At 40.5% G+C, this 21,144-nt stretch overlaps 1 protein-coding gene across 4 annotated transcripts in view; it reads left to right on the forward strand.

Annotated features, from left to right (window-relative positions):
• LOC122651975 (probable UDP-N-acetylglucosamine--peptide N-acetylglucosaminyltransferase SPINDLY) overlaps positions 1-21,144 on the forward strand; it is a 105,022-nt gene that overhangs the window by 54,762 nt on the left and 29,116 nt on the right. For all 4 annotated transcript variants that reach the window (XM_043845575.1, XM_043845572.1, XM_043845574.1 and 1 more), the window contains 3 exons: positions 2,939-3,003; positions 4,031-4,229; positions 4,445-4,639. In XM_043845575.1, the coding sequence (XP_043701510.1) occupies positions 2,939-3,003; positions 4,031-4,229; positions 4,445-4,639 (459 nt within the window). The remainder of the gene's footprint in view (positions 1-2,938; positions 3,004-4,030; positions 4,230-4,444; positions 4,640-21,144) is intronic.

The raw sequence follows: 21,144 nt of genomic DNA on the forward strand, positions 1-21,144 counted from the left end.
GTAATGGCTAAATTGTGAGTTGTGAGTGATGAGTGAGTCCCCAATTTAGAAGGTCGAGTGGAGGAGGTTGTGTGCTCCAAAAAACAGCCCAAGTCTGATGGGTATTTGCTGAGATATCATCTCCACAAGTTACAACATCAAATCTGGGATTGCAGGGGCAGCGGCAAGTTTCAACTCTCAACCGATGGCAGCAACCAGCAGCAGCAATAGGGGAAGAGCAGCAAGCTTCAATTGATCTTCTCAAGAGTTGAAACAGTCTCAACAGTACAGCTGTACACAGGGATCAATGGGAATGAAGAGAAGATGGAGAGGACAGAAAATAAAAGGTAAAGGATTGGTGGATTAGGCTCTCTCAGCCAGGCTCCTTCAGCCCTTGGAGTCACAAACAATCGGACATGAAAAATTCTGTGCTCAAAAGTAATTTCATTCATCCTCTAAAAATCATGGGGAGGCTTCTAAAGCCTTTACAATAAATAAAGGGCTTATACTTGCACCCGTAGTATTAAATCTTGTTTTGGCAGGCTATTTCAGTTTGACCGATACCAAAATTTTGGCGAAATTTGGTATTTTTTCTGTAAGATTTTGGTTGGTCATTTCGATGGGTTTTAGGCCAAATTAAGGCATGAAATGTCATGGAAACCCTATTTTAGGCTATATAAACACATGTAAATGTTCAAATTGCAACAATACTCACCCAAAGTGGTGTTTTGGATTTGCACATTTGATTGGTGGTATACGGTCGAATCCTAATGTATAATTAGTTAATTACACATTGTATAAGTATTAGAGAACATAATAAGCAATTTAAACAAGTAAATCATACAAACATACGCCAATGATTCATTAAGTCATAATATTAAGTACATAATTTGGACGACATCAATATACTCTCCAAATACAAGTCATGTCTACTAATAATAAGTATTGCGCCATCCAGGATCGATCCCACTCATAGTCCGATGGAGCCGACGAGCATTGCCCTCTGACTGTAAGACATATGAATGCCACGTCATAGTCTTGGAGAAGAAACGAGTATAGTCCTCCACAGTTGCCATGTAAATTGCATCATCGACATATTGAAGGTAACCTATCCTAGGATGTGTCACCAAACTGTGAAGAACCCCACTGATCCATTGTGATATGATGCCTCTGGGAGCATGTACGGGTACGTTTGGTGGGTTGGTTAGGAGAAGATGTCGTCCACAAAAGATGATCAACTACGTCCCTGTGAGTGGGAGTCATACTCAAAACTGGGAATGGATGCAGAAGATATATGCTCCCCCACCCCAGTGTACTGCGCATATGGATGTGAATGTGATAAACTGTACTCTGATGGTACTGGAGATGAACTGCTCTCTTCGCCAAAAGATGGGGCACACCAATGCCCACTCGATCTGTTGTCCGTGTCGTCAATACTCAATCCACCAACAGAGCTAGATAAGGTATCAATGTCCATAAGATCAGCCTGCCTACTAGGACGAAACTGGGAATGAGGCTCTCTCGAGTAACCCTTACTTGTGGTTGGTGTGAGGACATACTTGCACCGTGGTCTGTATCATTGAGGTTTGTAACGTCTGGCCGAAATTAAGGCGAGATGTTACAAACAGTCGAAATTTCAACATCTCGCCGATATTTCGACCAAAATATTGTATATTTTCAATTTGATGTTGCATTTCGTTTCGGGAGGACTGAACTCTTCGAATTTCCAATAGCTCAACGAAATTTCGTCAAGATTTTGAACTATGCTTGCACCTCAATTTAAAACAAAATAGAAACTACTAAACTAAAAATTAGAAACTAAGAAAATAGTAACTAGGATTGACTCAAATAGAAACTAAATATAATCTTCAAACCTTCAAGGGATCTTCTAAATCTTCCAGCCGATGGTGCTTGTTGTGGACCCCACTTTTAAGTGAACAAATATTGCTGCTGATTCTCTTTATTGGTGGTCCCCACCTCTCAATATGGCTCCATCGATTGTATCCTTTAAATACTTAGGCCCAAAGAGACAATTATACCCCTCATTTAAAGACTTGAATCGCTAATAAATAAAAGACTATTCTGCCCCCCACAACCTTCTAGTAATATTCTCACCAAACCAAATTAAGGGGCTGTAACGCTGTTTACATGAATGGTAACGTGAACAGTGTTTTGGCCTCTTTTTTTTCTTGTTCTGTCCTACATCAAACCAGCCCTCCACCAGTTTAACCCAATCCTTAACTGATATGGTATCCTAAATTGATTAGGAAAGTGAAATAATAAAGAAAACACTCAAAATAAGACTCTAACTAAACTAATGAAGTTAATCCCGTTTTCCTACTTTCTACCCTATTTTAGGCTCATTAAATTGGCCAATTACAAAGCAAACACATAGAATCAAAGGCCCATTGCATACATAACCCAACCCAAGGCTTATTTCCACTAAAATAAGCTTTGTAGAAGACTTATCTGCATCTCCTTGCTTGCTTGAGCATCTATGCGGCACAAACTTTACATTTTTAAAGCATATATTTCCTGTGGCTTATGCAGAGGTGGCATTAATTGGAGACTCAGCTCTTGCTGAGAATTTTGACAACTACTTTGTCATCTGTCCTAATTTTTTAGTATGATTTTCCGACTCTTTAGTCTTATACTTTGGTGTTTTCTTGATGGCTGTGATATTTTGTAGGTTTCAATCAAACCCCGGGGGGGGGGGGGAGTTTACATGTGGTGTTATTGCTTAAAAAAGAACCTTAGTAATGTAATACTGAATTGAAAGACTCAAACAGTACCAATGGCAAGATGATCTTTCTTATCATTCATTGCACCATGTTTGAATATTTAATCTATATATAGGTCTTATGTTTATAAAAAATGCTCTTCTGACTTTGAAAGAAGAAATTTTTGTACTGAATGTTTTCTGAAATTCTTAATATGGATTATAATGAGCTTCTTGCAGAACCGGTTGCTTGCGATGAATTACATAAATGAGGGCAATGATGATAAACTTTTTGAAGCTCATAGGTAACATCAATACCCATCTGGAACCTTTTATTTTTCAATCACAGTATGGTTCATAGAAATGCTAAGCCGGTCCAAGAACATTGGTGGACCTAAGGTTTTCATCATCAATAGGTCCACATCATTTCAGATTTTTAATTAAAATGGAACCAGTAGTTGGAGTCAGAGTCCACAGGCGTGGAGGCTACTGGGACTAGCATTGCAATGCTGGTCCTCAGATCCGTTTAACTGTGCTCTTTCTAATTAACTTATCATGCATACACATTTTCTTTATTAAGTGCAAAGTCGTTAACATGTGGAGCACTTCTCCTTTCTGTTCTTTTGTTTTCCTGTCTTCTTTTAATTACCAAAGGAGAGTTTTGAGTCATGTGACCAAGGTTTTAAAACTTCGTATTGGATTGTCCAAAGTGCCTGATCCAGATCAGTATTGGATGGGATGATTCAAGCTTGGACAGTGCAGGATCACCGACCCTAATTATTTTATTTATTTATTTTTGGACTAGATCACCGACCCTTATTATTTTATATATTTATTTTTGGACTATGACCAAGTTATGAATCCTTGCAAGTTTGCAGAGCATTAGTATTTCATCTTTGGACTTAACAGAATTTTCGCATAAGAATCCTTGCTGGTTGATTCACAGTTACTGTTTGTAGCGGAGGCGCGGAGCTGTCTTTTGCTCCTGGAGACCCTATTTCTGTGTATAATCTCAGTTTTGCTTATATTTCCTTGAGTTTTATTTTATCAGGGACTAAGGAGCACATTAGCTGGTAGCATCGTTAGCATACAATAGTGTTTCTTCAAATTGTTGGTTTGCTTCAGATTATCAAATGAACACAATGAATTGTTTGACCACCAACAATTTTCCACTTGATGCTATGTAAATGCGTTCGACTAGTTCCTTGTTTCAGATTGCATCCCAAATTGTTGACCTGTTGAAAATGATTCTTCATTAAATATGCACACTTTACTATGATGTAAAGATTTTCTTCTTAGGCGCGTCTGTCTGAATTTAATACTTGCTTGCAGGGATTGGGGTAGGCGGTTTATGAAGTTATATCCACTGTACACATCTTGGGACAATCCAAAAGATCCAGAGCGGCCACTTGTCGTTGGATATGTCTCTCCAGATTATTTTACTCATTCAGTATCATATTTCATTGAAGCACCACTTGTCCTTCATGATTATTCAAATTACAAGGTGGTTGTGTATTCTGCAGTAGTAAAGGTATCACTTATTGTGAAATCACAGTTTAATTTCTTAATGACTTATCTCATTGCTTTGATAATGTGTAAGGGCATTACTTTTCTTCATCATTTCCTATACATATACGAAATGGTTAAGGAAAGAGTGATACTCTGTATTGAGAAAATATCACTTTAGGCGTACCTTATTTGTTTTACATTCTGATGATTCAGTTAGTTTTTCATCCTCTGGTGCAGGCGGATGCCAAAACTGCTAGGTTTAAAGATACGGTTTTAAAAAATGGTGGGTTGTGGAGAGATATTTTTGGGGTTGATGAGAAAAAGGTCGCAAATATGGTTAGAGAAGATAAAGTTGACATCTTGGTTGAACTCTCTGGTCATACATCTAACAATAGATTAGGAATGATGGCTTGCAAACCAGCACCTGTCCAGGTATAGGCATCTTTGCGACGTGTTTCTTGATTTTCCTTGGTGTTTTGTTTAATCTGTTTGATTCATTGATTCCTTTAGATCATTTATTTGCAGTTCTTTGCATTGAAGATCTTGCGAAAGAAGTTCTGTAAATGTTATTGTGATATCAATATATACGATGAAAATGTTTGGAGGATGCTAAGGTCCTCTAGTTAGCTTACTATTGAACTGAACTCTGACGACTGACACTTGTATTTTTAAATTCTTTTTTTTTCTTCAAAAGCAGCAGGCTAAATAGTTTGCCAATATCTAAGCAGTGAATAGTCCAATCATAACAAGGGGTCAGCTACCTAGCTGATCTGGCATCCTCCTAGCGGTACTCTATGTATGTTGAAAACTTTGCTTAGTGTAGCAAGATTATTTTGTAATTTTATTGTTATGGATGATATTTTTCCCCCTAGATTTTATTTTATGTTATTTTAGAAACTGGTTTGGAATATTAGTCTTTCGATCACTGCAAGGGTACCTAGTAGATCAGTTGATGAGTATTGATGAGTATCCAACTCTTCTCCACACAAGTCAAGGATGGGACCCATTCTAGCCTTTGTGTGAAGATAATTCAGGAGCTGGTTGCTGTTTTGCATGGGAGACTGTTGATTGAACCGTGAGTCAGAGAGAGGAAATAAAATAATAGAATGACTTGTATTAATGATAGAAAGGCCCCTCTATTTATAATAGAGGGGAAGTTACAAATAGTCTAAGCTAGGCGATGTGGGACTAAAACCCACATAGCCGACATAAGCTAACTACACTTAATAACATAAAAATAACCCCAAAAAGGACCAGAATACCCCCACGGTATTCTGGTGTACATTATTCTAATACTCCCCCTCAAGCTGGATTATACAAATACTAAAGAAAGAAGATCCAGCTTGGACTAAAGAAAAAAAAAAAAACTCTCTCCATAACAATGCTAACACTCCCCCTCAAGTTTGTGTATACAAGGTACTAATGCCCAACTTGAATAAAATGGGAAAAAAATAAATTGTAGTAGAAACCAGCTCCAAAATGAATGCAGCTCCCAAATAGACCTTCAAGAACTTGAAAAAAATAGACCTTCAAACTTAGACAGACTTGATCAGCAAAAAGGCATCTCTCACCAATCTTTGTCCAATAATGAATCTCTGAATTATAATCTAGATAAGTAACTAGGGTAGCTGGCAAATGAGTCAAACAGCAGTAAAGATCAAGCAGCGAAAAAAAAACCAAACTGTAGGATCTCATATGGGCAGGCAATAACCAAACATCTTCAAAACTTTAAGGCCAACCTCCCTCTTATGACAAACTTTAACCCAATAACAAAGTAGATACCCATTGGCAATGGTGAAACCTCTGACCTTCTATGTTTTGCACCAAGTGTCCCTGCATATTCTGCCCTCTACAATGGCTGCAGGTATACTGTATATAATCCCCCCCTCACGTGTCGTGCACGTGGACATAAGAGAGATGATGTAAGAGAAAGGGCAAAACACAACATTCCAGAATGATTCAGTGGCTGCCAAGTGTAATGGAAAAAAGAAGAAATGGTAAAGAAGAGAATACCATTAACTTCCAAGGGTGTTATGGGTAATGCCAAAGGTATGTTTTGGGAGGTGGTGAAGGAAAAACAGCAATGGGATAATGGAGTAGGATTAACTTGGGTAACATAGAAAGCTCTAACCTTCTTCCATCAATCAAACAAACACTTTGAATGGAAACCCCTGCAGGGGAGAAACTCCTAACCCCAATATTCAGATCTGAAAAAGATACAAATCTGATTCGAAGTAAGGAAATGCTCCAATTGTCAAGGCTTGTTCAATCTTCAAACAGGGAGGAGCAATTGTGCAAAAGATTCCATGGTAGAAACTCCCACATGCTAGACAGTACTAAGAAGATATCCGGACAGCAATGAATGGAAGTAGCCTCAACAAAACTGGATCAGATCTGAATCTGTAACAATGCTAGTATGCAAGCTCCAAAGTATGCCGGATATTAACCAGAAAGCTCCACATGACCGAATAGTTTCGTAGGTGCAACCAAAAAATCGTGGAACACATTGTGGTAATCCCAAATAGGCTGATCTCCAGGGTAGTAGATTCGAGTCTTCAATAACGATAGAAATTCGATCTCCAATAAGAGGAAACACAGTCACAATTATAGGGCAACTGTATTCCACATGAAGGCAGCAATAACACATCAACTAGTCATGCTTACAATAGGCTGATCTCCAGGGTAGTAGATTCGAGTCTTCAATAACGATAGAAATTCGATCTCCAATAAGAGGAAACACAGTCACAATTATAGGGCAACTGTATTCCACATGAAGGCAGCAATAACACATCAACTAGTCATGCTTACAAAAGCCAATCAACAACACCAGCCAGGTAGGTAGTGAAGCTCATAATAACCAGCCAAATAAGATAAATAACCAGACAAATCCATAGGTAGTTGAAGCAGCCAGCCATATAGGAACAAGAAAAACAACTTGATAATTGAAGAAACCAAGCCAACAGAATGAACTGGAATTTTTTTACTAAAAAACCTGATGTAAGATGCTGAATAATGGGCTGTATACTCCTTTGATGTTGATAAAACTCTCCTAAAAAAATTAGCAACTGTGGATTGCCCTACCCCTTAGATCGATTATAGCCAGGGTTTTGTAAAAAACCCTGAAAGTGAATATCAATTGTAGGGAAGGGGTCTTCAACAAAGGTGAGGCTGACATGTTAAAGGTGCTTGCTTATTGTAATACTTGCTGACCAAAAACTACTGGAATGGATCTCCAGTTCGAATGACCAATCTTCTTGGTAATTGAGACTTGATCTTCACATGGGAGAAATACCTAAAAATCGCAATAATGAGGGCAGCAGCTATCTTGGGCAGTAGACCTTCTTCAAGCCATAAATAGTTGAAGTAGAATGTCCTTCGTGATGGTAGAAACACTAACAAAAAATTCCAAATAGCAGCAAACAACCCTAACCCAAAATCCATATGGGCAGGGTTTTGAAAAAAACCCTGAAAAGAAGGATCGATTGGGGTTAGGGGTCTTCAAATTCTTGGAAATAGCCAAAAAACTGAGGTTGAGTGTTTTCTGTAGGTGGAGTAATCATCCCTCAAAAAAAGGCAGCAAGAATTTAAACCTGCACCCCTAAGGTCGATTTCAATTAGGGCTTTAACAGGGAACCATAAAAGGCAGGGTGAGAAGATTTTGCTGTAGGGACAGATCCAGCCATCAGATTGTGTTCAAACTGAGGTCGATTAGGGCTTGGATCAGGTGGGAAATATCCATGAAATATTGGCTGCATCTGACAAAGGAAACCCCAAAATCGATTGGAGTCAGGGTTTTTGACAAGGTAAAATCGATTTGGGGATCTAGGCTGGAAAAAATAATAATTGATGGAGAGAAAGAAAAGAGGGAAGTTAGGTGTAGGAATAGGGTAACATAGGGCTGGAAAAAGGCTGCATAGGGTGTTCCTCTATTAGAGGATCAGGTTTATCGAGATCTGATCTCAAAGAAGGAGGAACCCCAAAATCACAGAAGAGGCTTCCAGCTGTTTTTTTTTAATAAAAAATGATAGGAGAGAAAGGAAATCATCGATATGATGTTTACCTCATTAGTGCTGCCCCTGTTTTTGTGCTGAAAAGGAGAAAAACAGGAGCAAGAAAAAACGAGAAAAAGGGAGAAGAAGAGGAGAGATCGATTGGAAGGAAAGGAGGGAGAAATTAGGGTTTTCTCTCTAACTTGGATCAGACCAGCTTTGATACCATGTTGATTGAACCATGGGTCAGAGAGAGGAAATAAAATAATAGAATGACTTGTATTAATGATAGAAAGGCCCCTCTATTTATAATAGAGGGGAAGTTACAAATAGTCTAAGCTAGGCGATGTGGGACTAAAACCCACATAACCGACATAAGCTAACTACACTTAATAACATAAAAATAACCCCAAAAAGGACCAGAATACCCCCACGGTATTCTGGTGTACATTATTCTAACAGAGACAATCTACTTTCTATTTAGTAGTTGATACTTTATTTACTTTCTATTCTTGTTAGTTTCTATTTAGTAGCTGTTAGCTAGATTTTATTGTTATTTTGAGATGTAGTCTTAGATTAGGATATTTTCTAATTTCGTTAGATTCTAATCTGTAGTCCCACGCAAGAGGGGAGGTTTTGAATCTATTAATAAAGGAGGTGTTGAAAACTTGGCTTTGCTATTAAGTGCTGTGTGATTCAGCTGCTGTGTGAGACAGTGTTAGGAGAGATTCCTTGAGGTCTGTGAGAGACACACCAAGGCCATTTGTGAGAGGCCTTGTTCATATCCCCCCCCATCTTCTTCTTCTTCTTTACATCAAGTTCTTATTTCTATTTTCTTTGTTCTGAAATAAGCCTACAACTGGGAATAACTCAAAGGACTGCTCCCTCTCCATTGCTGCTGTTGGTTCAGAAAAAGGTTGCTCTATTGTTTCTCCATTGAATTCTGATTGAAGACTGAAAAATGCACTCTGCGACTCAACTGTTCTGAAGATTTCTACAGTGGAACTTCGTGGCTTTGAAACTCTTGATTAAGCCATGAACTTCATTCATCATTGTAATACCCTTCAAGAGCCCATGAACTTCATTTGTCATTGTAATACCCTTCAAGAGCCCGCCCTTCAATGTTTGTCGCAGCCCCATCTGATGGCTGAATAAGCTGGTTCTGTCATGAGCTCACATCGACCTGTCACTTGTGTATCAGCATCCTGATGTTCGCTCGTCTTCCTGTGCTCCGGCCCTTCTGGCTGGCCTGAGGGTCTCTCATCTCCTGTTCGCTAGCCTCCATGGCTGGCTCTGCCGAGACTGCCTCAAACTTCAACTCTTCCTCTCCTCCCCTTCCTTTTGCCCCTGGACATGCCCCTCCCTCTCACCTGCCTTCGCCCCCACCATCTCCTCCTCCCCCTCAGTGGAGCTCCCTGTTAGGACCTGCCCTTGTTTCCTCGAAGGAAGGCCTTTCCCTATGTTTCATTGCACCTTCTATTGAGGGAAACACTAAAGGTGCTCTCTGCCCTCCTGGCTTGCTCGATGATGAGGTCAAACTTTGGGGCAATTGTTTGGTTGGCCACTTTCTGGGTTCCAAACTTCCTTTCCACATCGTCAAGATTTCTCTCTCGAAGCAGTAGAGAGTTCAAGGGACCCTCGACATATTCCTACTAGACAGCGGCTTCTTCGTCTTCCTAGTTTTTTGATGAAATCGACAAGCTTCGCATCCTCGAAGGTGGACCCTGGCAGGTAGGTAAGAAACCTATTTTCCTCTGGCAGTGGTTCCGTAATGTTGATTTATCCACCATCCCCCTTTGGATTTCTCTTCTTGGGCTTCCTCTCCTCTTCTGGTGCACAGAGGGCCTTGACACCACAGTTATCAAGGCGAGAAGGCAACCATGGCGTTTTAGAGGGTAAAAAATCAAGGTGACCACTACCATGGTGGCAAGGCGTCCTAGGTGTCTGGACGCCATGGCATCGCCTAGGCGATGCCTTCATATCCTTGCTCAACACTGTCGGTTCAGTAGGGCCTCCCTGCTATTCTTAGACACTAAAACCATGACGAAGGATCGGCTAGCGAACGCTAGAATCTGTGTCGAAGTTTCAGAAAGTGACCCTTTGCCTTCCTTTGTCAAGATGAACGAAGGTGATTCCTTCTCCTTTGATCAAGAAATACACTACGACTAGCGCCCTCCCCACTCCCTGGTTTGCCAGAAGTTTAGCCATTATTTAAATCTCTGTGCTCCAAAAGAAGCCCTTGTAGAATTGCCTGAACCTGCAGAAGCTGCATGCGAAAGCCCTCTACACAGAAACCTTTCTCCTAGCTGAGGACGAACTTAAACTAGGCATCGCCACTGGAAACACCGTCTTAGTGGAAACTAGGCCATGAATCTCCAATCGGTCTCTCGGCTGATCACTCCCACCGACCGCTGGTCCATAGCTCTGTTTTAACCTCCAGTCGCAACCGTTTTGCAACTCTGGCCTTTGACGACTGTGCAGACGCTTCTGTAGACCCTTCTGCAGATCCTTGCACAGTCCTCAAAGATTGCCCAGTTCCTGATGGTTTGAATGGTCCTTCTTCAAAAGATCTCTTGGTTGCTGACTTTTCTAGATCTGATTCTGCATCTCGATCCTCTCCGGCTCTACTGTTGGCCATGAATCCACATCTGAAGCCATTGCCAGCTCTCTCATAGGCCCCTTGTGCTTGATCGACTTTTGAATCCTCTTTGCAGCCTTTTCTTATGCTTGACCATGCCTGATGTTTGGTGGACCCCACCACTTCTCCCACTAGAAGACCCACAACATAGAGGCAAGCATAGACACAGACCCAGAACTTGTAATCATACAAGTTCGAAAAAGTTCAAATTAGAGGTGGGTTTCACACAACTGAACTAAACTTCTCAAACCATGTACGGGGAGACTGTTTCAGCCTATAAATGGCCTTGTGCAGCCTACACACACGACCACTATTCTCCCCCTAAGCAACATAGCCTGGAGGTTGCTCCATATAGACCTCTTCAAGAATGTCACCATAAAGAAAAGCATTCTTGATATCTAACTGGTACAACGGCCAATCAAAGTTTACCGTCAGAGAAATAATGAGGCGAACAGAATTCAGTCTAGCCACAGGAGAGAAGGTCTCAAAATAGTCAACACCATAAGTTTGGGTATACCCTTTAGCTACCAGGCGGGCTTTGAGCCACTCAACAGACCCATCAGAATGATACTTAATAGTGTACACCCAACGATACTTGACTAGGTCTTTCCTAAGAGGTAAATCCACTAACTCCCACGTATGTCGAGTCAATACAGTACCCATTTCCACACCCATGGCCTTTTTCCAGGCATGATTGATAAGAGCCTCAGTGTGAGTGCGAGGGACAGTATAAGAGGATAAAGAAGTAGCATGACTATGAGGGCAAGACGGAAGATGAGGTAAAGAGACGAAATTCTCAATAGGATAGGTAACTAAAAATTTTTGAGTACATGAACATTTACCTTTCCGAGTGGCAATGGGTAAGTCATCAGGATCCAGATCAGCTCGTAAGTCACGAAGAACAGGTAAGATTGGATCTCCACCAGAGGTTGAGGAAGGTACAGAAAGCGATGCAGAAGGGCCAGTTTAATCTGTATGGAGCTGCCCAAAAGGTCTCGTGCGCTGGTACACCTGTAGGGGAGTAGTCATAGGAACAATGGCAGGAATGGGAGGAGGGTGAGACACAAGTAATGGATCACTGGACACGGTGGGCTGAGCAGAAAAATAAGATGTATCTTTAAAGAAGGTGACATCCACACTCACAAATTACCTTCTAGTGAGAGGGTCATAACACCTGTATCCCTTCTGGGTCCTAGAGTAACCCAGGAAGATACATTTGTTTGACCGAGAGTTCAATTTATCTCCATGGAGATGGAGATTATGAACGAAGCAAACACACCCAAAAACTCTAGGAGGCAAACTAAAACTTGAAACACCGGGAAACAAAATAGAAAAAGGTGATTTGTCACCAAGAACAGAAGAAGGCATCCGGTTAATCAAAAAACACGCAGTAAGGACTGCATCACACCAAAAATGTTTGGGCACTTGCGTATGCAACATGAGGGCCCTTGCAACTTCAAGCAAGTGCCTATTTTTGTGCTCCGCTACCCCATTTTGTTGGGGAGTGTAGGAGCAACTAGTTTGATGAATGATCCCATTAGCAGTACAAAAAGAGGATATCTCAAATTGAACAAACTCCAAAGCATTATCAGACCGAAAAACCTTTATAGAGGCATTAAACCAATTTTTTTTTATTTCTTTGCAGAAATTAGGAAACACAGTTAAAAATTCTGATCTATCCTTTAAAAGGTACAACCAAGTAGTTCTGGAATAATCATCCACAAAAGTCATAAAATACCGAAAACCATGTCTATTACTTCCCCGACAAGGGCCCCACACATCTAAATGCACTAATGAAAATAAAGAAGTACTACGGGGCAAAGGGCGAGAAGGATAAGTAGCACGATGATACTTGCCCAACTCGTAGCCTTCACACTCTAATTTATTTAAAGTCTCAAACTGGGGAAAAACAACTTTTAACCTAGACAAAGCTAAATGTCCTACCCTACAATGCCATTGAAATGGAGACTCTCCACCAACAGTAGTCGCTGCCGCTGAAGCAGATGGGTCAGCACCATTCAGATAATATAGTCCATCTTTCTCACATCCCCCACCAATCGTCTTCCTCGTGTGAAGATCCTGAAAAACACAGTAAGAAGGAAAGAAGGTTACGGAACAATTCAAATTTTTTGCAAGTTAACTAATTGAAAGAAGGCTTAAAGGCAATTGGGGAACATGTAAGACAAACGAAAGAGAAATATTGGAATTAAGAGGAACAGTACCATGTCCGGTAACAGGAGTGGAGGAACCATTGGCCAAAATAACAGGAGGGGTATGAGAGCTAGAAGAAATAGAACTAAAAATAGATGACTTACCAGTCATGTGAGTGGAAGCCCCAAATCAATGATCCAGGGTGTGGAAGCAGTGGAAAAGAGAGCAGCAGGTGTATCTGCATGAGCAAGAGTGGCAGTGGTGCTGGATGCCCCAGAAGTGGAAGTGAATGATTCCAGACTCTTGATGCGTCGCATGAGTTGTTGCATCTCATCACGGATGTTGGTAGAAGAATCTCCCACAGTCGAACTAGCCTTAGTATCACTAGGTGTAACAAAATCAATACCATCTTCAGAAGCTGCATGATTGGCCAAGTTTTGAGCCCATTCGGGTTTCCCATGCTTGGACCAGCATGTGTCAACAGTGTGGTTTGTCTTCCCATAATAAGAACGCAATCGGGTTGCTTTATCAATATGCTGCCCACCAGAATTACGACCACCAAAGCCACGCCCGCCCCCTTAGCCACGGCCTCTAGTGGTAGTAAAAGCAGAATTTTCCTTGGGGTTAGTGTCAGGCTTGGAGCTAGGAGAGGTAATACCCTGCAGCCTAGAAAAAGTGTCATTCAAAGTTGGGACAGATTCACCAGCCAACAAATGTCTTTTGACAGCCTTGAGACTAGAACTTAAACCAGCCAGAAACTTAGAGACAAGGTTTAAAGTATCGGCATCGGGTATCATATCGGTCGGCTGATTTTAAGAGACGTATCGTATCGTATCGTTTCGGAGATACGTATTGAACGATACAAATACGCATAGAAATGGTCAAGATACATATAGAAATATACTTTTGGAACAAAAAACAATAGAAATAAGCAATATATATTAAGTGTCATGCATAAAACCTAAAATGGTGAATAATGTATAACCAAACAGGTGCATTAAATTGAAATTGTTATAAAAGATGAAGTTTCTCACATGTTGTAATCGTCTATAGCCATGAAGAGTATTGGATGATGCAAAGGATGATGTTGTAGCACTCCTTGATTCGTTTTTAGTTTAAAAGTGTGAAAAACCAAGATTAAATGCCAGATTTTAAACTCTTGGTTGAGAGTTTTCCTTCATTTTTTCGTTAGATTAGGAATTGTATAGAGTCTGCGAGTGAAAATGGCTTTTTTATGGAATGTATCGATGGTATCGGTACGTATCGGTGCGTATCGGTATGTATCGATATGTATCAGTGATATATCGGTATCTATCAAGCCGTATCGGCCGATACGTATCGATACATATCGATACGTATTAAACCATCCACTGAACCCTTTACTGGACGTATTGATACCATCAATACGTATCGTATCGGCCCATATCAGTCGATACATTTCAAGACAGTTCATTTTTTTTTAAAAAGGAGACGTATCGGTATATATTGTATCGGTATCGACCGATACCGATACGTATCGGTTTGTATTGTATCGTATCGGTTGATACTTTAAACCATGCTTCGAGACAAAAAATTCGTTCCTTTGAGCTTTCAACTTTTCAATGTCAGTAGTAATAGGCTGGCGTTAAAAAATTATTTATCCACCTGTGTCCCCCTTTGGATAGTCCACCGTGTTAAAAGCTCCTGTATGATATACATATTGTTTCCTCCATTTCCTACAAGGTCGGCCTTTTAGAGGAAGCGGTTTCTACAGCTGGAAAACATTTGGTTCCTCAACCATGCCTTTAAAGGCACTGTAATAGTAATAGTCTTCGAGAGACTTGTCTCCCTGTTAAACTGAAACAACTTTTCATAAATGTTGTAGATACGTGTCATACTCTTCTCTTGAGAGTAGGTCTCCTTGAGACCATCCTAGACTCCCTTTGCCGTGGTATGAAACATAACATTCGCAGTGATATCCGGCTCCATGCTGTCCCATAACCAAATCAAAATAATAGCATTCTCTTTATTCCGAGTGCTGTACTCCTTAGAATCAGGTTCAGGAGGAGGAGAAGTAATGTAGCTAAGTTTGTCCTTAGCTATGATGTAAACTCGGACAGCTTGTGCCCACAATAAGTAGTTGGATTTCCCCTTCAACTCTGTGGAGGTAATCTGAACATTGACATTGTCGTGGAGGGTCTTCGAATCAGCCATAGTAGACGACCTTCAGAAAACTCAATAAGGACAAGCCCCAAAGTAATCGATTATGAAATAGGATAAGTAAGGAAGTAGCAACCAAAACCAGCAGCAGGTAATAAGGGTAACTAATTGTAGTCAAGGCAGAAGTAATCGACAGCAACAATACCACAGCAAATAGAAGCAGCCAAGACCAGAAATAAGGCTAAAATCGATCCCAGTGTCAGGGTTTCTAAGAAGAAGTAGGAAATCTTCAAATAAGCAGCACCATCAGTCAAACAGCGTTGTAATAACCTCCAGAAGTACTGCATACCATGTAGAAGTAGGCTGGAATAAAAAAAAAACTTGAATAACAAACTTCCCAGGTAAAATCGATAATTGTCAGGGTTTTCTCCTGGCATCGATCTCAGCAATCTTCAAGTGTATGAGGGAAACCTCCAATCAGTCATTAAGTAAGGTAGGTAACAATAGAAATCACTCCATTAATCCTTCGAAGGAGTGTGATTACATCATAGAGATAGCAGCAATAGGTGGCTGCACACCACAAGCAAAAAACGATAAAGGTAACTTAGAAGAGAATCGGGAGGGTGGCTCCAATCTGATTAAACAAGCTCTGATACCAGGATATAATATCAGAAATTATACAATCAGATTAGACGAAGAAAAAAGGAGAAGAAGAAGGAAGAGGAGAAAGGAAGAAGAAGGCACAAATCCAAAAGAGAGGATGGACCTGCGGTAGAACTCAATGTTCTATCATAGGTCACTTGATGTCTTATATAATAATAAATACTAAAGGACAAAACTGCCCTTACATCATGCGGAAATAATAAAGAACAATAATAAAAGACATAAGGACCTATCTGCCCTTATCTACTCCAACAAGAAGCTTTGATGGAGACCAGTTCAAGGTTCGAAAACTCGGGTCTCGGTGCCAACTCGGACCCTTAAAAAACCGAGTCGAGTCGAGATCTCGGCGAGATCTCGCCGAGTTGTTGCACTTTTTTTTTTTCTCGACTTGAAGCCTCATCTCGGTGGGTTTTAGACCTAGTTTGGGTCTGAAACTTGGTATACAGCCTATTTTAGGCCATTTAAACACAATGGCATTATCAAATTTTGAAAAAACTAAGTCCAAATAGGAGTTTCAGTTAGTAGGAACGGGAGAAACTTATGCTAGAAACCGGAGACATACACAGACAAACACACTTATTTATGCCTAATATCATTTAAGTAAATGATATTGCATTTACTTAAGATATTATTCATAAATAAGCAAATACCCCCCTATTTGAATCCAATAAAAATAGTTAAAAAATCAAATTCCAAAAGGAAAAAAAGTCAACCCCCCAGTTTAAGAACAAAAACTGGATTTTCGGCGGTAGGTGCAATTTTCAAACTTTCTAATGCAACTGGATTTTGACAGCATTCGTGCACATCGAATTAAGTTTGACCGGTACATAACTCTTTCAATATAAATCAGATTTTAGCAATCTTGGACTTATTGGAAAGCTTAATTCGGTGTGCGCGAATGCTATCAAAATCGCTCTGAATGGAAATAATTTTTTGGACATCAAAACAAATGAATATTTTACCGCGCTTTTGGTTTTTAGCAATGTTTTACCATAATAAGATTTATGGAATTTTTAGATTTGAGAAAAACCCCAACATTAGAAAGTTGAAAATTGCACCTACCACCGAAAATCCAGTTTTTGTTCTTGAACTGGGGGGTTGACTTTTTGTCCTTTTGGAATTTGATTTTTTAACTATTTTTATTGGATTCAAATGGGGGGGGGGTATTTGCTTATTTATGAATAATATCTTAAGTAAATGCAATATCATTTACTTAAATGATATTAGGCATAAATAAGTGTCTATCTTTTCTTGGCATAGATAGGTGTCTGTATACCAAGAATTTCCAGCAAGATCTCGAGATCTGGCACTCATGTAAAGGACCTAGATGGGCATTTTCCTATGTCAAACCAAGATCTCGGAGATCTCGGAGCGATCTCGGGATCTCAATATCTCGCCGAGATCTCGCCGAGAAAATGCACTTTTAGAATGCGTATGTGATCTCGACTCGAGATTTTGAAAAACCGAGAAACTCGGCGAGATCTCGGCAAGATCTCGCGAGTTCTCGAACCTTGGACCAGTTGGACATGGATTCTGTGGATGCTTTTAATGTTTGTATTGAGGATATTGGGGTGAATGATCTCAGGTCGTCTGGTCCTACTTGCACCTGGAATAACAAAAGGGCTGGTGACTCCTGCATAGTCTGTAAACTTGATAGAGTGATGGTGAATGAAGCTTGGCTCTCATCCTTTCCCTCCTCCCATGCCTCCTTTTACCTCCCAGGTATATCCGACCATAGTCCTATTACCTTGTTTATTCAGCCTTACATTTCTTTTGGCCCCAAATCCTTCAAATATTTTGATATGTGGTCCTCCCATCCTACCTTCCTTGCTACCGTCAAGGAACCTTGGGACAAGCCGGTTCAAACCTTTGCAACCCCCCTCATCTCTTTTGCTAGAAAATTGTGGAATGTAAACAGTGCCCTTAAAGCTTGGAACAATGATACTTTTGGGAACATCTCTTTGCAAGTCTTGGATTGTAAGAACAGATTATCTAGCATTTAGATGAGGCTCCAATTGGATTTGCTCAATGCCCCCTTGACGGAAAAAAGCTACCTCCTTAGAGCTCTCCTCCCTCCTTTCCCAAGTGGAATGCTTTCTAACGCAAAAATCTAGGATTAAATGGTTGAAGCTTGGGGACTCAAATTCAGCCTATTTTCATCGTTCCATGAAGGCTAGAACAAATTCCAATTCTATTCTCCAGCTTGTGGCACCTGATGGCTCTATTATCCACCAAGTAAAAGACATCAAAGAGCTGGCTGTTAGTTACTTTAAAGACATATTCAATGTCTCTTCTGCTGCCTCCATTGATCCCATACCGAGCAACTTGCTCAATAGATTCATCCCTAGTGAGCTTCTTAGCTCTCTTCAGGCTATTTCCTCTGAGGATGAAATAGTAGCTGCCATTCATTCCCTCAAGGCAAACAAAGCCCAGAGTCCAGACGGCTTCAGTTTGGGTTTCTTCCTTGCTTCCTGGGAGATTATTAAAGAACTCATTAATGCTATCAAGAGCATTTGCTACAACCCTAGCCAAATCAAGGGGATCAACCATACTTTTCTTTGCCTCATTCCTAAAGAGATCAAACTAGAGGCGAATGTGAATTTGTTGGTCAATGTTAACCACTCTGCCTTCATCCCTGATAGGAGTATTTCCGATAATATTTTCCTTCGTAATAAAATTGTTAGAGGCTTTGAAAGAAAATTTCATCCCCCAGTGGCTTGTATAAAAATTGATATCCACAAGGCTTTTGATTCATTGAGATGGGATTTTATTGTGAAGGTAATGACCAAGATAGGGTTTCTTTCGGCTTTTGTCCATTAGATCCACCAATGCATCTCTTCCCCTTGTTACTCGGTTTTGGTCAATGGCAGCCCAATTGGTTATTTCTCCTTAAAAACAGGAATTCATCACGGATGCCCTTTCTCCCCCTACATTTTCACTTTGGCCCTTGTAGTGCTTTCTCAAAGTCTCCAATGTTCCACGGATCAGCACCACATCTCGCCCATCTCCAAATGCTAGGCTATTAAGCTCTCTCACTTGGCTTTTGCTGATGCCCTCATGATCTTCTCCAAGGCCTCTTTGTCTTCCATTGAGACTATTATGGGTTGTCTTCAGCAATTTTGAAGTTTTTTCAGGCTTCCGTATCAACCCTAGAAAATCTCTCTTATCCCTGGCAGGGTTTTCTGAAGAGGAAAAAGCTGCTTTGGCAGAAAAATCAGGTTTCTCCACTGGTCTCCTTCCCGTCAAAAATCTGGGCCTTCTGTTGATCCCAGCTCGGCTCTCTGCCCACCACTGCACCCTATGCTTGATGCCATCCAAAAGAGATTCCAGCTATGGAAAGGCAAACTCTTGTCTTATGCAATCCGGTTGGTCCTTATCAAATCAGTTCTGCAATCCTCTTATATTTACTGGTCGGGCATCTTTGGGCTTCCTCAAGCTACCATCAAATCTGTTAGTGAGAAGTAAGGAGGGTAGTTTAGGAAGTTATTTTTATTTTATTTTGTGATTTCCCTGTTTTGCCCTTACTAGATTTATTTAATGAAGTTTAGAGGGAGATCACGATCATATAGTGACTCCTAAAGCTGCACATCGTCTCTCTCTCTTTTTCTCTCTCGATTTCTCTGTTCCTCACTTTCTTCTTCTTACACTGTATGACATGGTATCAGAGCTACAGGCACTGTTATTGCTCCTTAAGGTTCTCTTCTTCTCTTTTCTTAAAACCCACAAGTGGAATTGAAGTGTTTTTGCAAAGTTGAAGACTTGCGGCTTCTCCAATTTTTTGGTTGAAGGGGTGCAGCACCCTATGCTATGTTTTGAGGTTGTTTGGAGACTAGTTCATGTCCTAATTTAAGAACTAGGTCTCTTTTATGTGTTTGGATGGTTGATGGAGTGAAGATTGCAGTGGAAGTTGAAGAACAAAAATCGGCAGCATTGTCAGGGTTTTGAGATCGATTTTTCAAGGTGAGAGAAATCGATTTTTTGTTGATCTTTTGGACTTCTTTTTATTGATTGGAATTGTTGGACTGTGCTGTCCCTGTTTGGTGGCTATTGTGGTGGGCCTGGTGGCAGAATTCTGCTTGCAACATCTATTTTTTGAGATCGTTTTTTGTCAGGTTTTCTATCAAAATCGATTTTTGTCAGGTTTTTTTGAAGATTGATTTTTCAGAATATTTTCACACATTTTCTGCAATTTTACTCTATCCATTGGGCTGTGAATTGTGGGTGATAATTTGAATACTGTGATGACTGAAGTTTTCTCTTCTTCCTCCAACCGTATTACTGAAAAGAAATTGCAGGGAATTACCAACTTTCAACAATGGAAGAAAATTGTTAAGTTGGTTTTGACTGGACGTGATCAACAAGATTACTTGTTTGAAATTAAACCTGGAGATGACTCACTATGGGATACTATTGATGCTAGAATCTTGGGACAGATGCTGAATTCTATGGAAAACCAAATTGTTGACTTGGTGACACAGATTGATACTGTTAAGGAGTTGTGGGAATAGCTTATGTATGAGGAGCTGAATTCCCTACTTCCTATTACTTCAAATGTGGAACAAATGCAAAGTCGGAGCAGCTGGCTGTTATGGGATTTTTGGAAGGACTTGGGAAGGAGTTTGATTCAGTCCATTCCCAAATTCTTGGTGGTGATAAGGTGATCACATTGTCTGAAACATTTTCTAGGGTTCTACGTGTCTCCCGTGAGATGACTACTTCAGTTGATACGTCGGCTTTGGCATCTTTCCCACCTAACCGTGGACCCAATAGTGGGGCTGATAATGATGGTCATTGTAATAGTGGTGGTGGTCGTGGACGTGGTGCTGGTTCTGGTAAACCACCTACTTAGGGTACTTCTGATAGTTCCAGTTCGGTGAAGACTTGTTTCCATTGTGGTTGTCCAAGACATATCCAATGTTTTTGTTGGAAACTTCATGGCAAACCATCTCAGCGACAGTTTCCCAATTCTGCTACTATTATTGAGTCTGCTATTTCTACATCTCCACAGCCTGAGGGTAAGACTGTGACGATGTGTGATGAAGAGTATGCTCATTTTACCCAGTTTCAAATTTCTCAGTCATCCTAGCCTCTAACTGCCGCCTTTGTTCAGACAGGTAATGCCACTGCATGTCTTTCGACTACTACTTCTCGTCCCTAGATCATTGATTCAGGGGTTTCAGACCCCATATCACCGGTGTTTCAGGTATATTTTCCTCCTTCCAGAAACCCTTGTATAGTGTTACTTTAGCTGATGGTTCCTTAGCTAAAGTGACTGGTACTAGTACTATTAATGTTACACCTTCTTTGTCCTTGTTTTCTGTTCTTTATTTACCTGACCCTTTTAATCTTTTGTCTAT

The sequence above is a fragment of the Telopea speciosissima genome, chromosome 2 (assembly GCF_018873765.1).
Source record: "Telopea speciosissima isolate NSW1024214 ecotype Mountain lineage chromosome 2, Tspe_v1, whole genome shotgun sequence".
Taxonomy (NCBI): domain Eukaryota; kingdom Viridiplantae; phylum Streptophyta; class Magnoliopsida; order Proteales; family Proteaceae; genus Telopea; species Telopea speciosissima.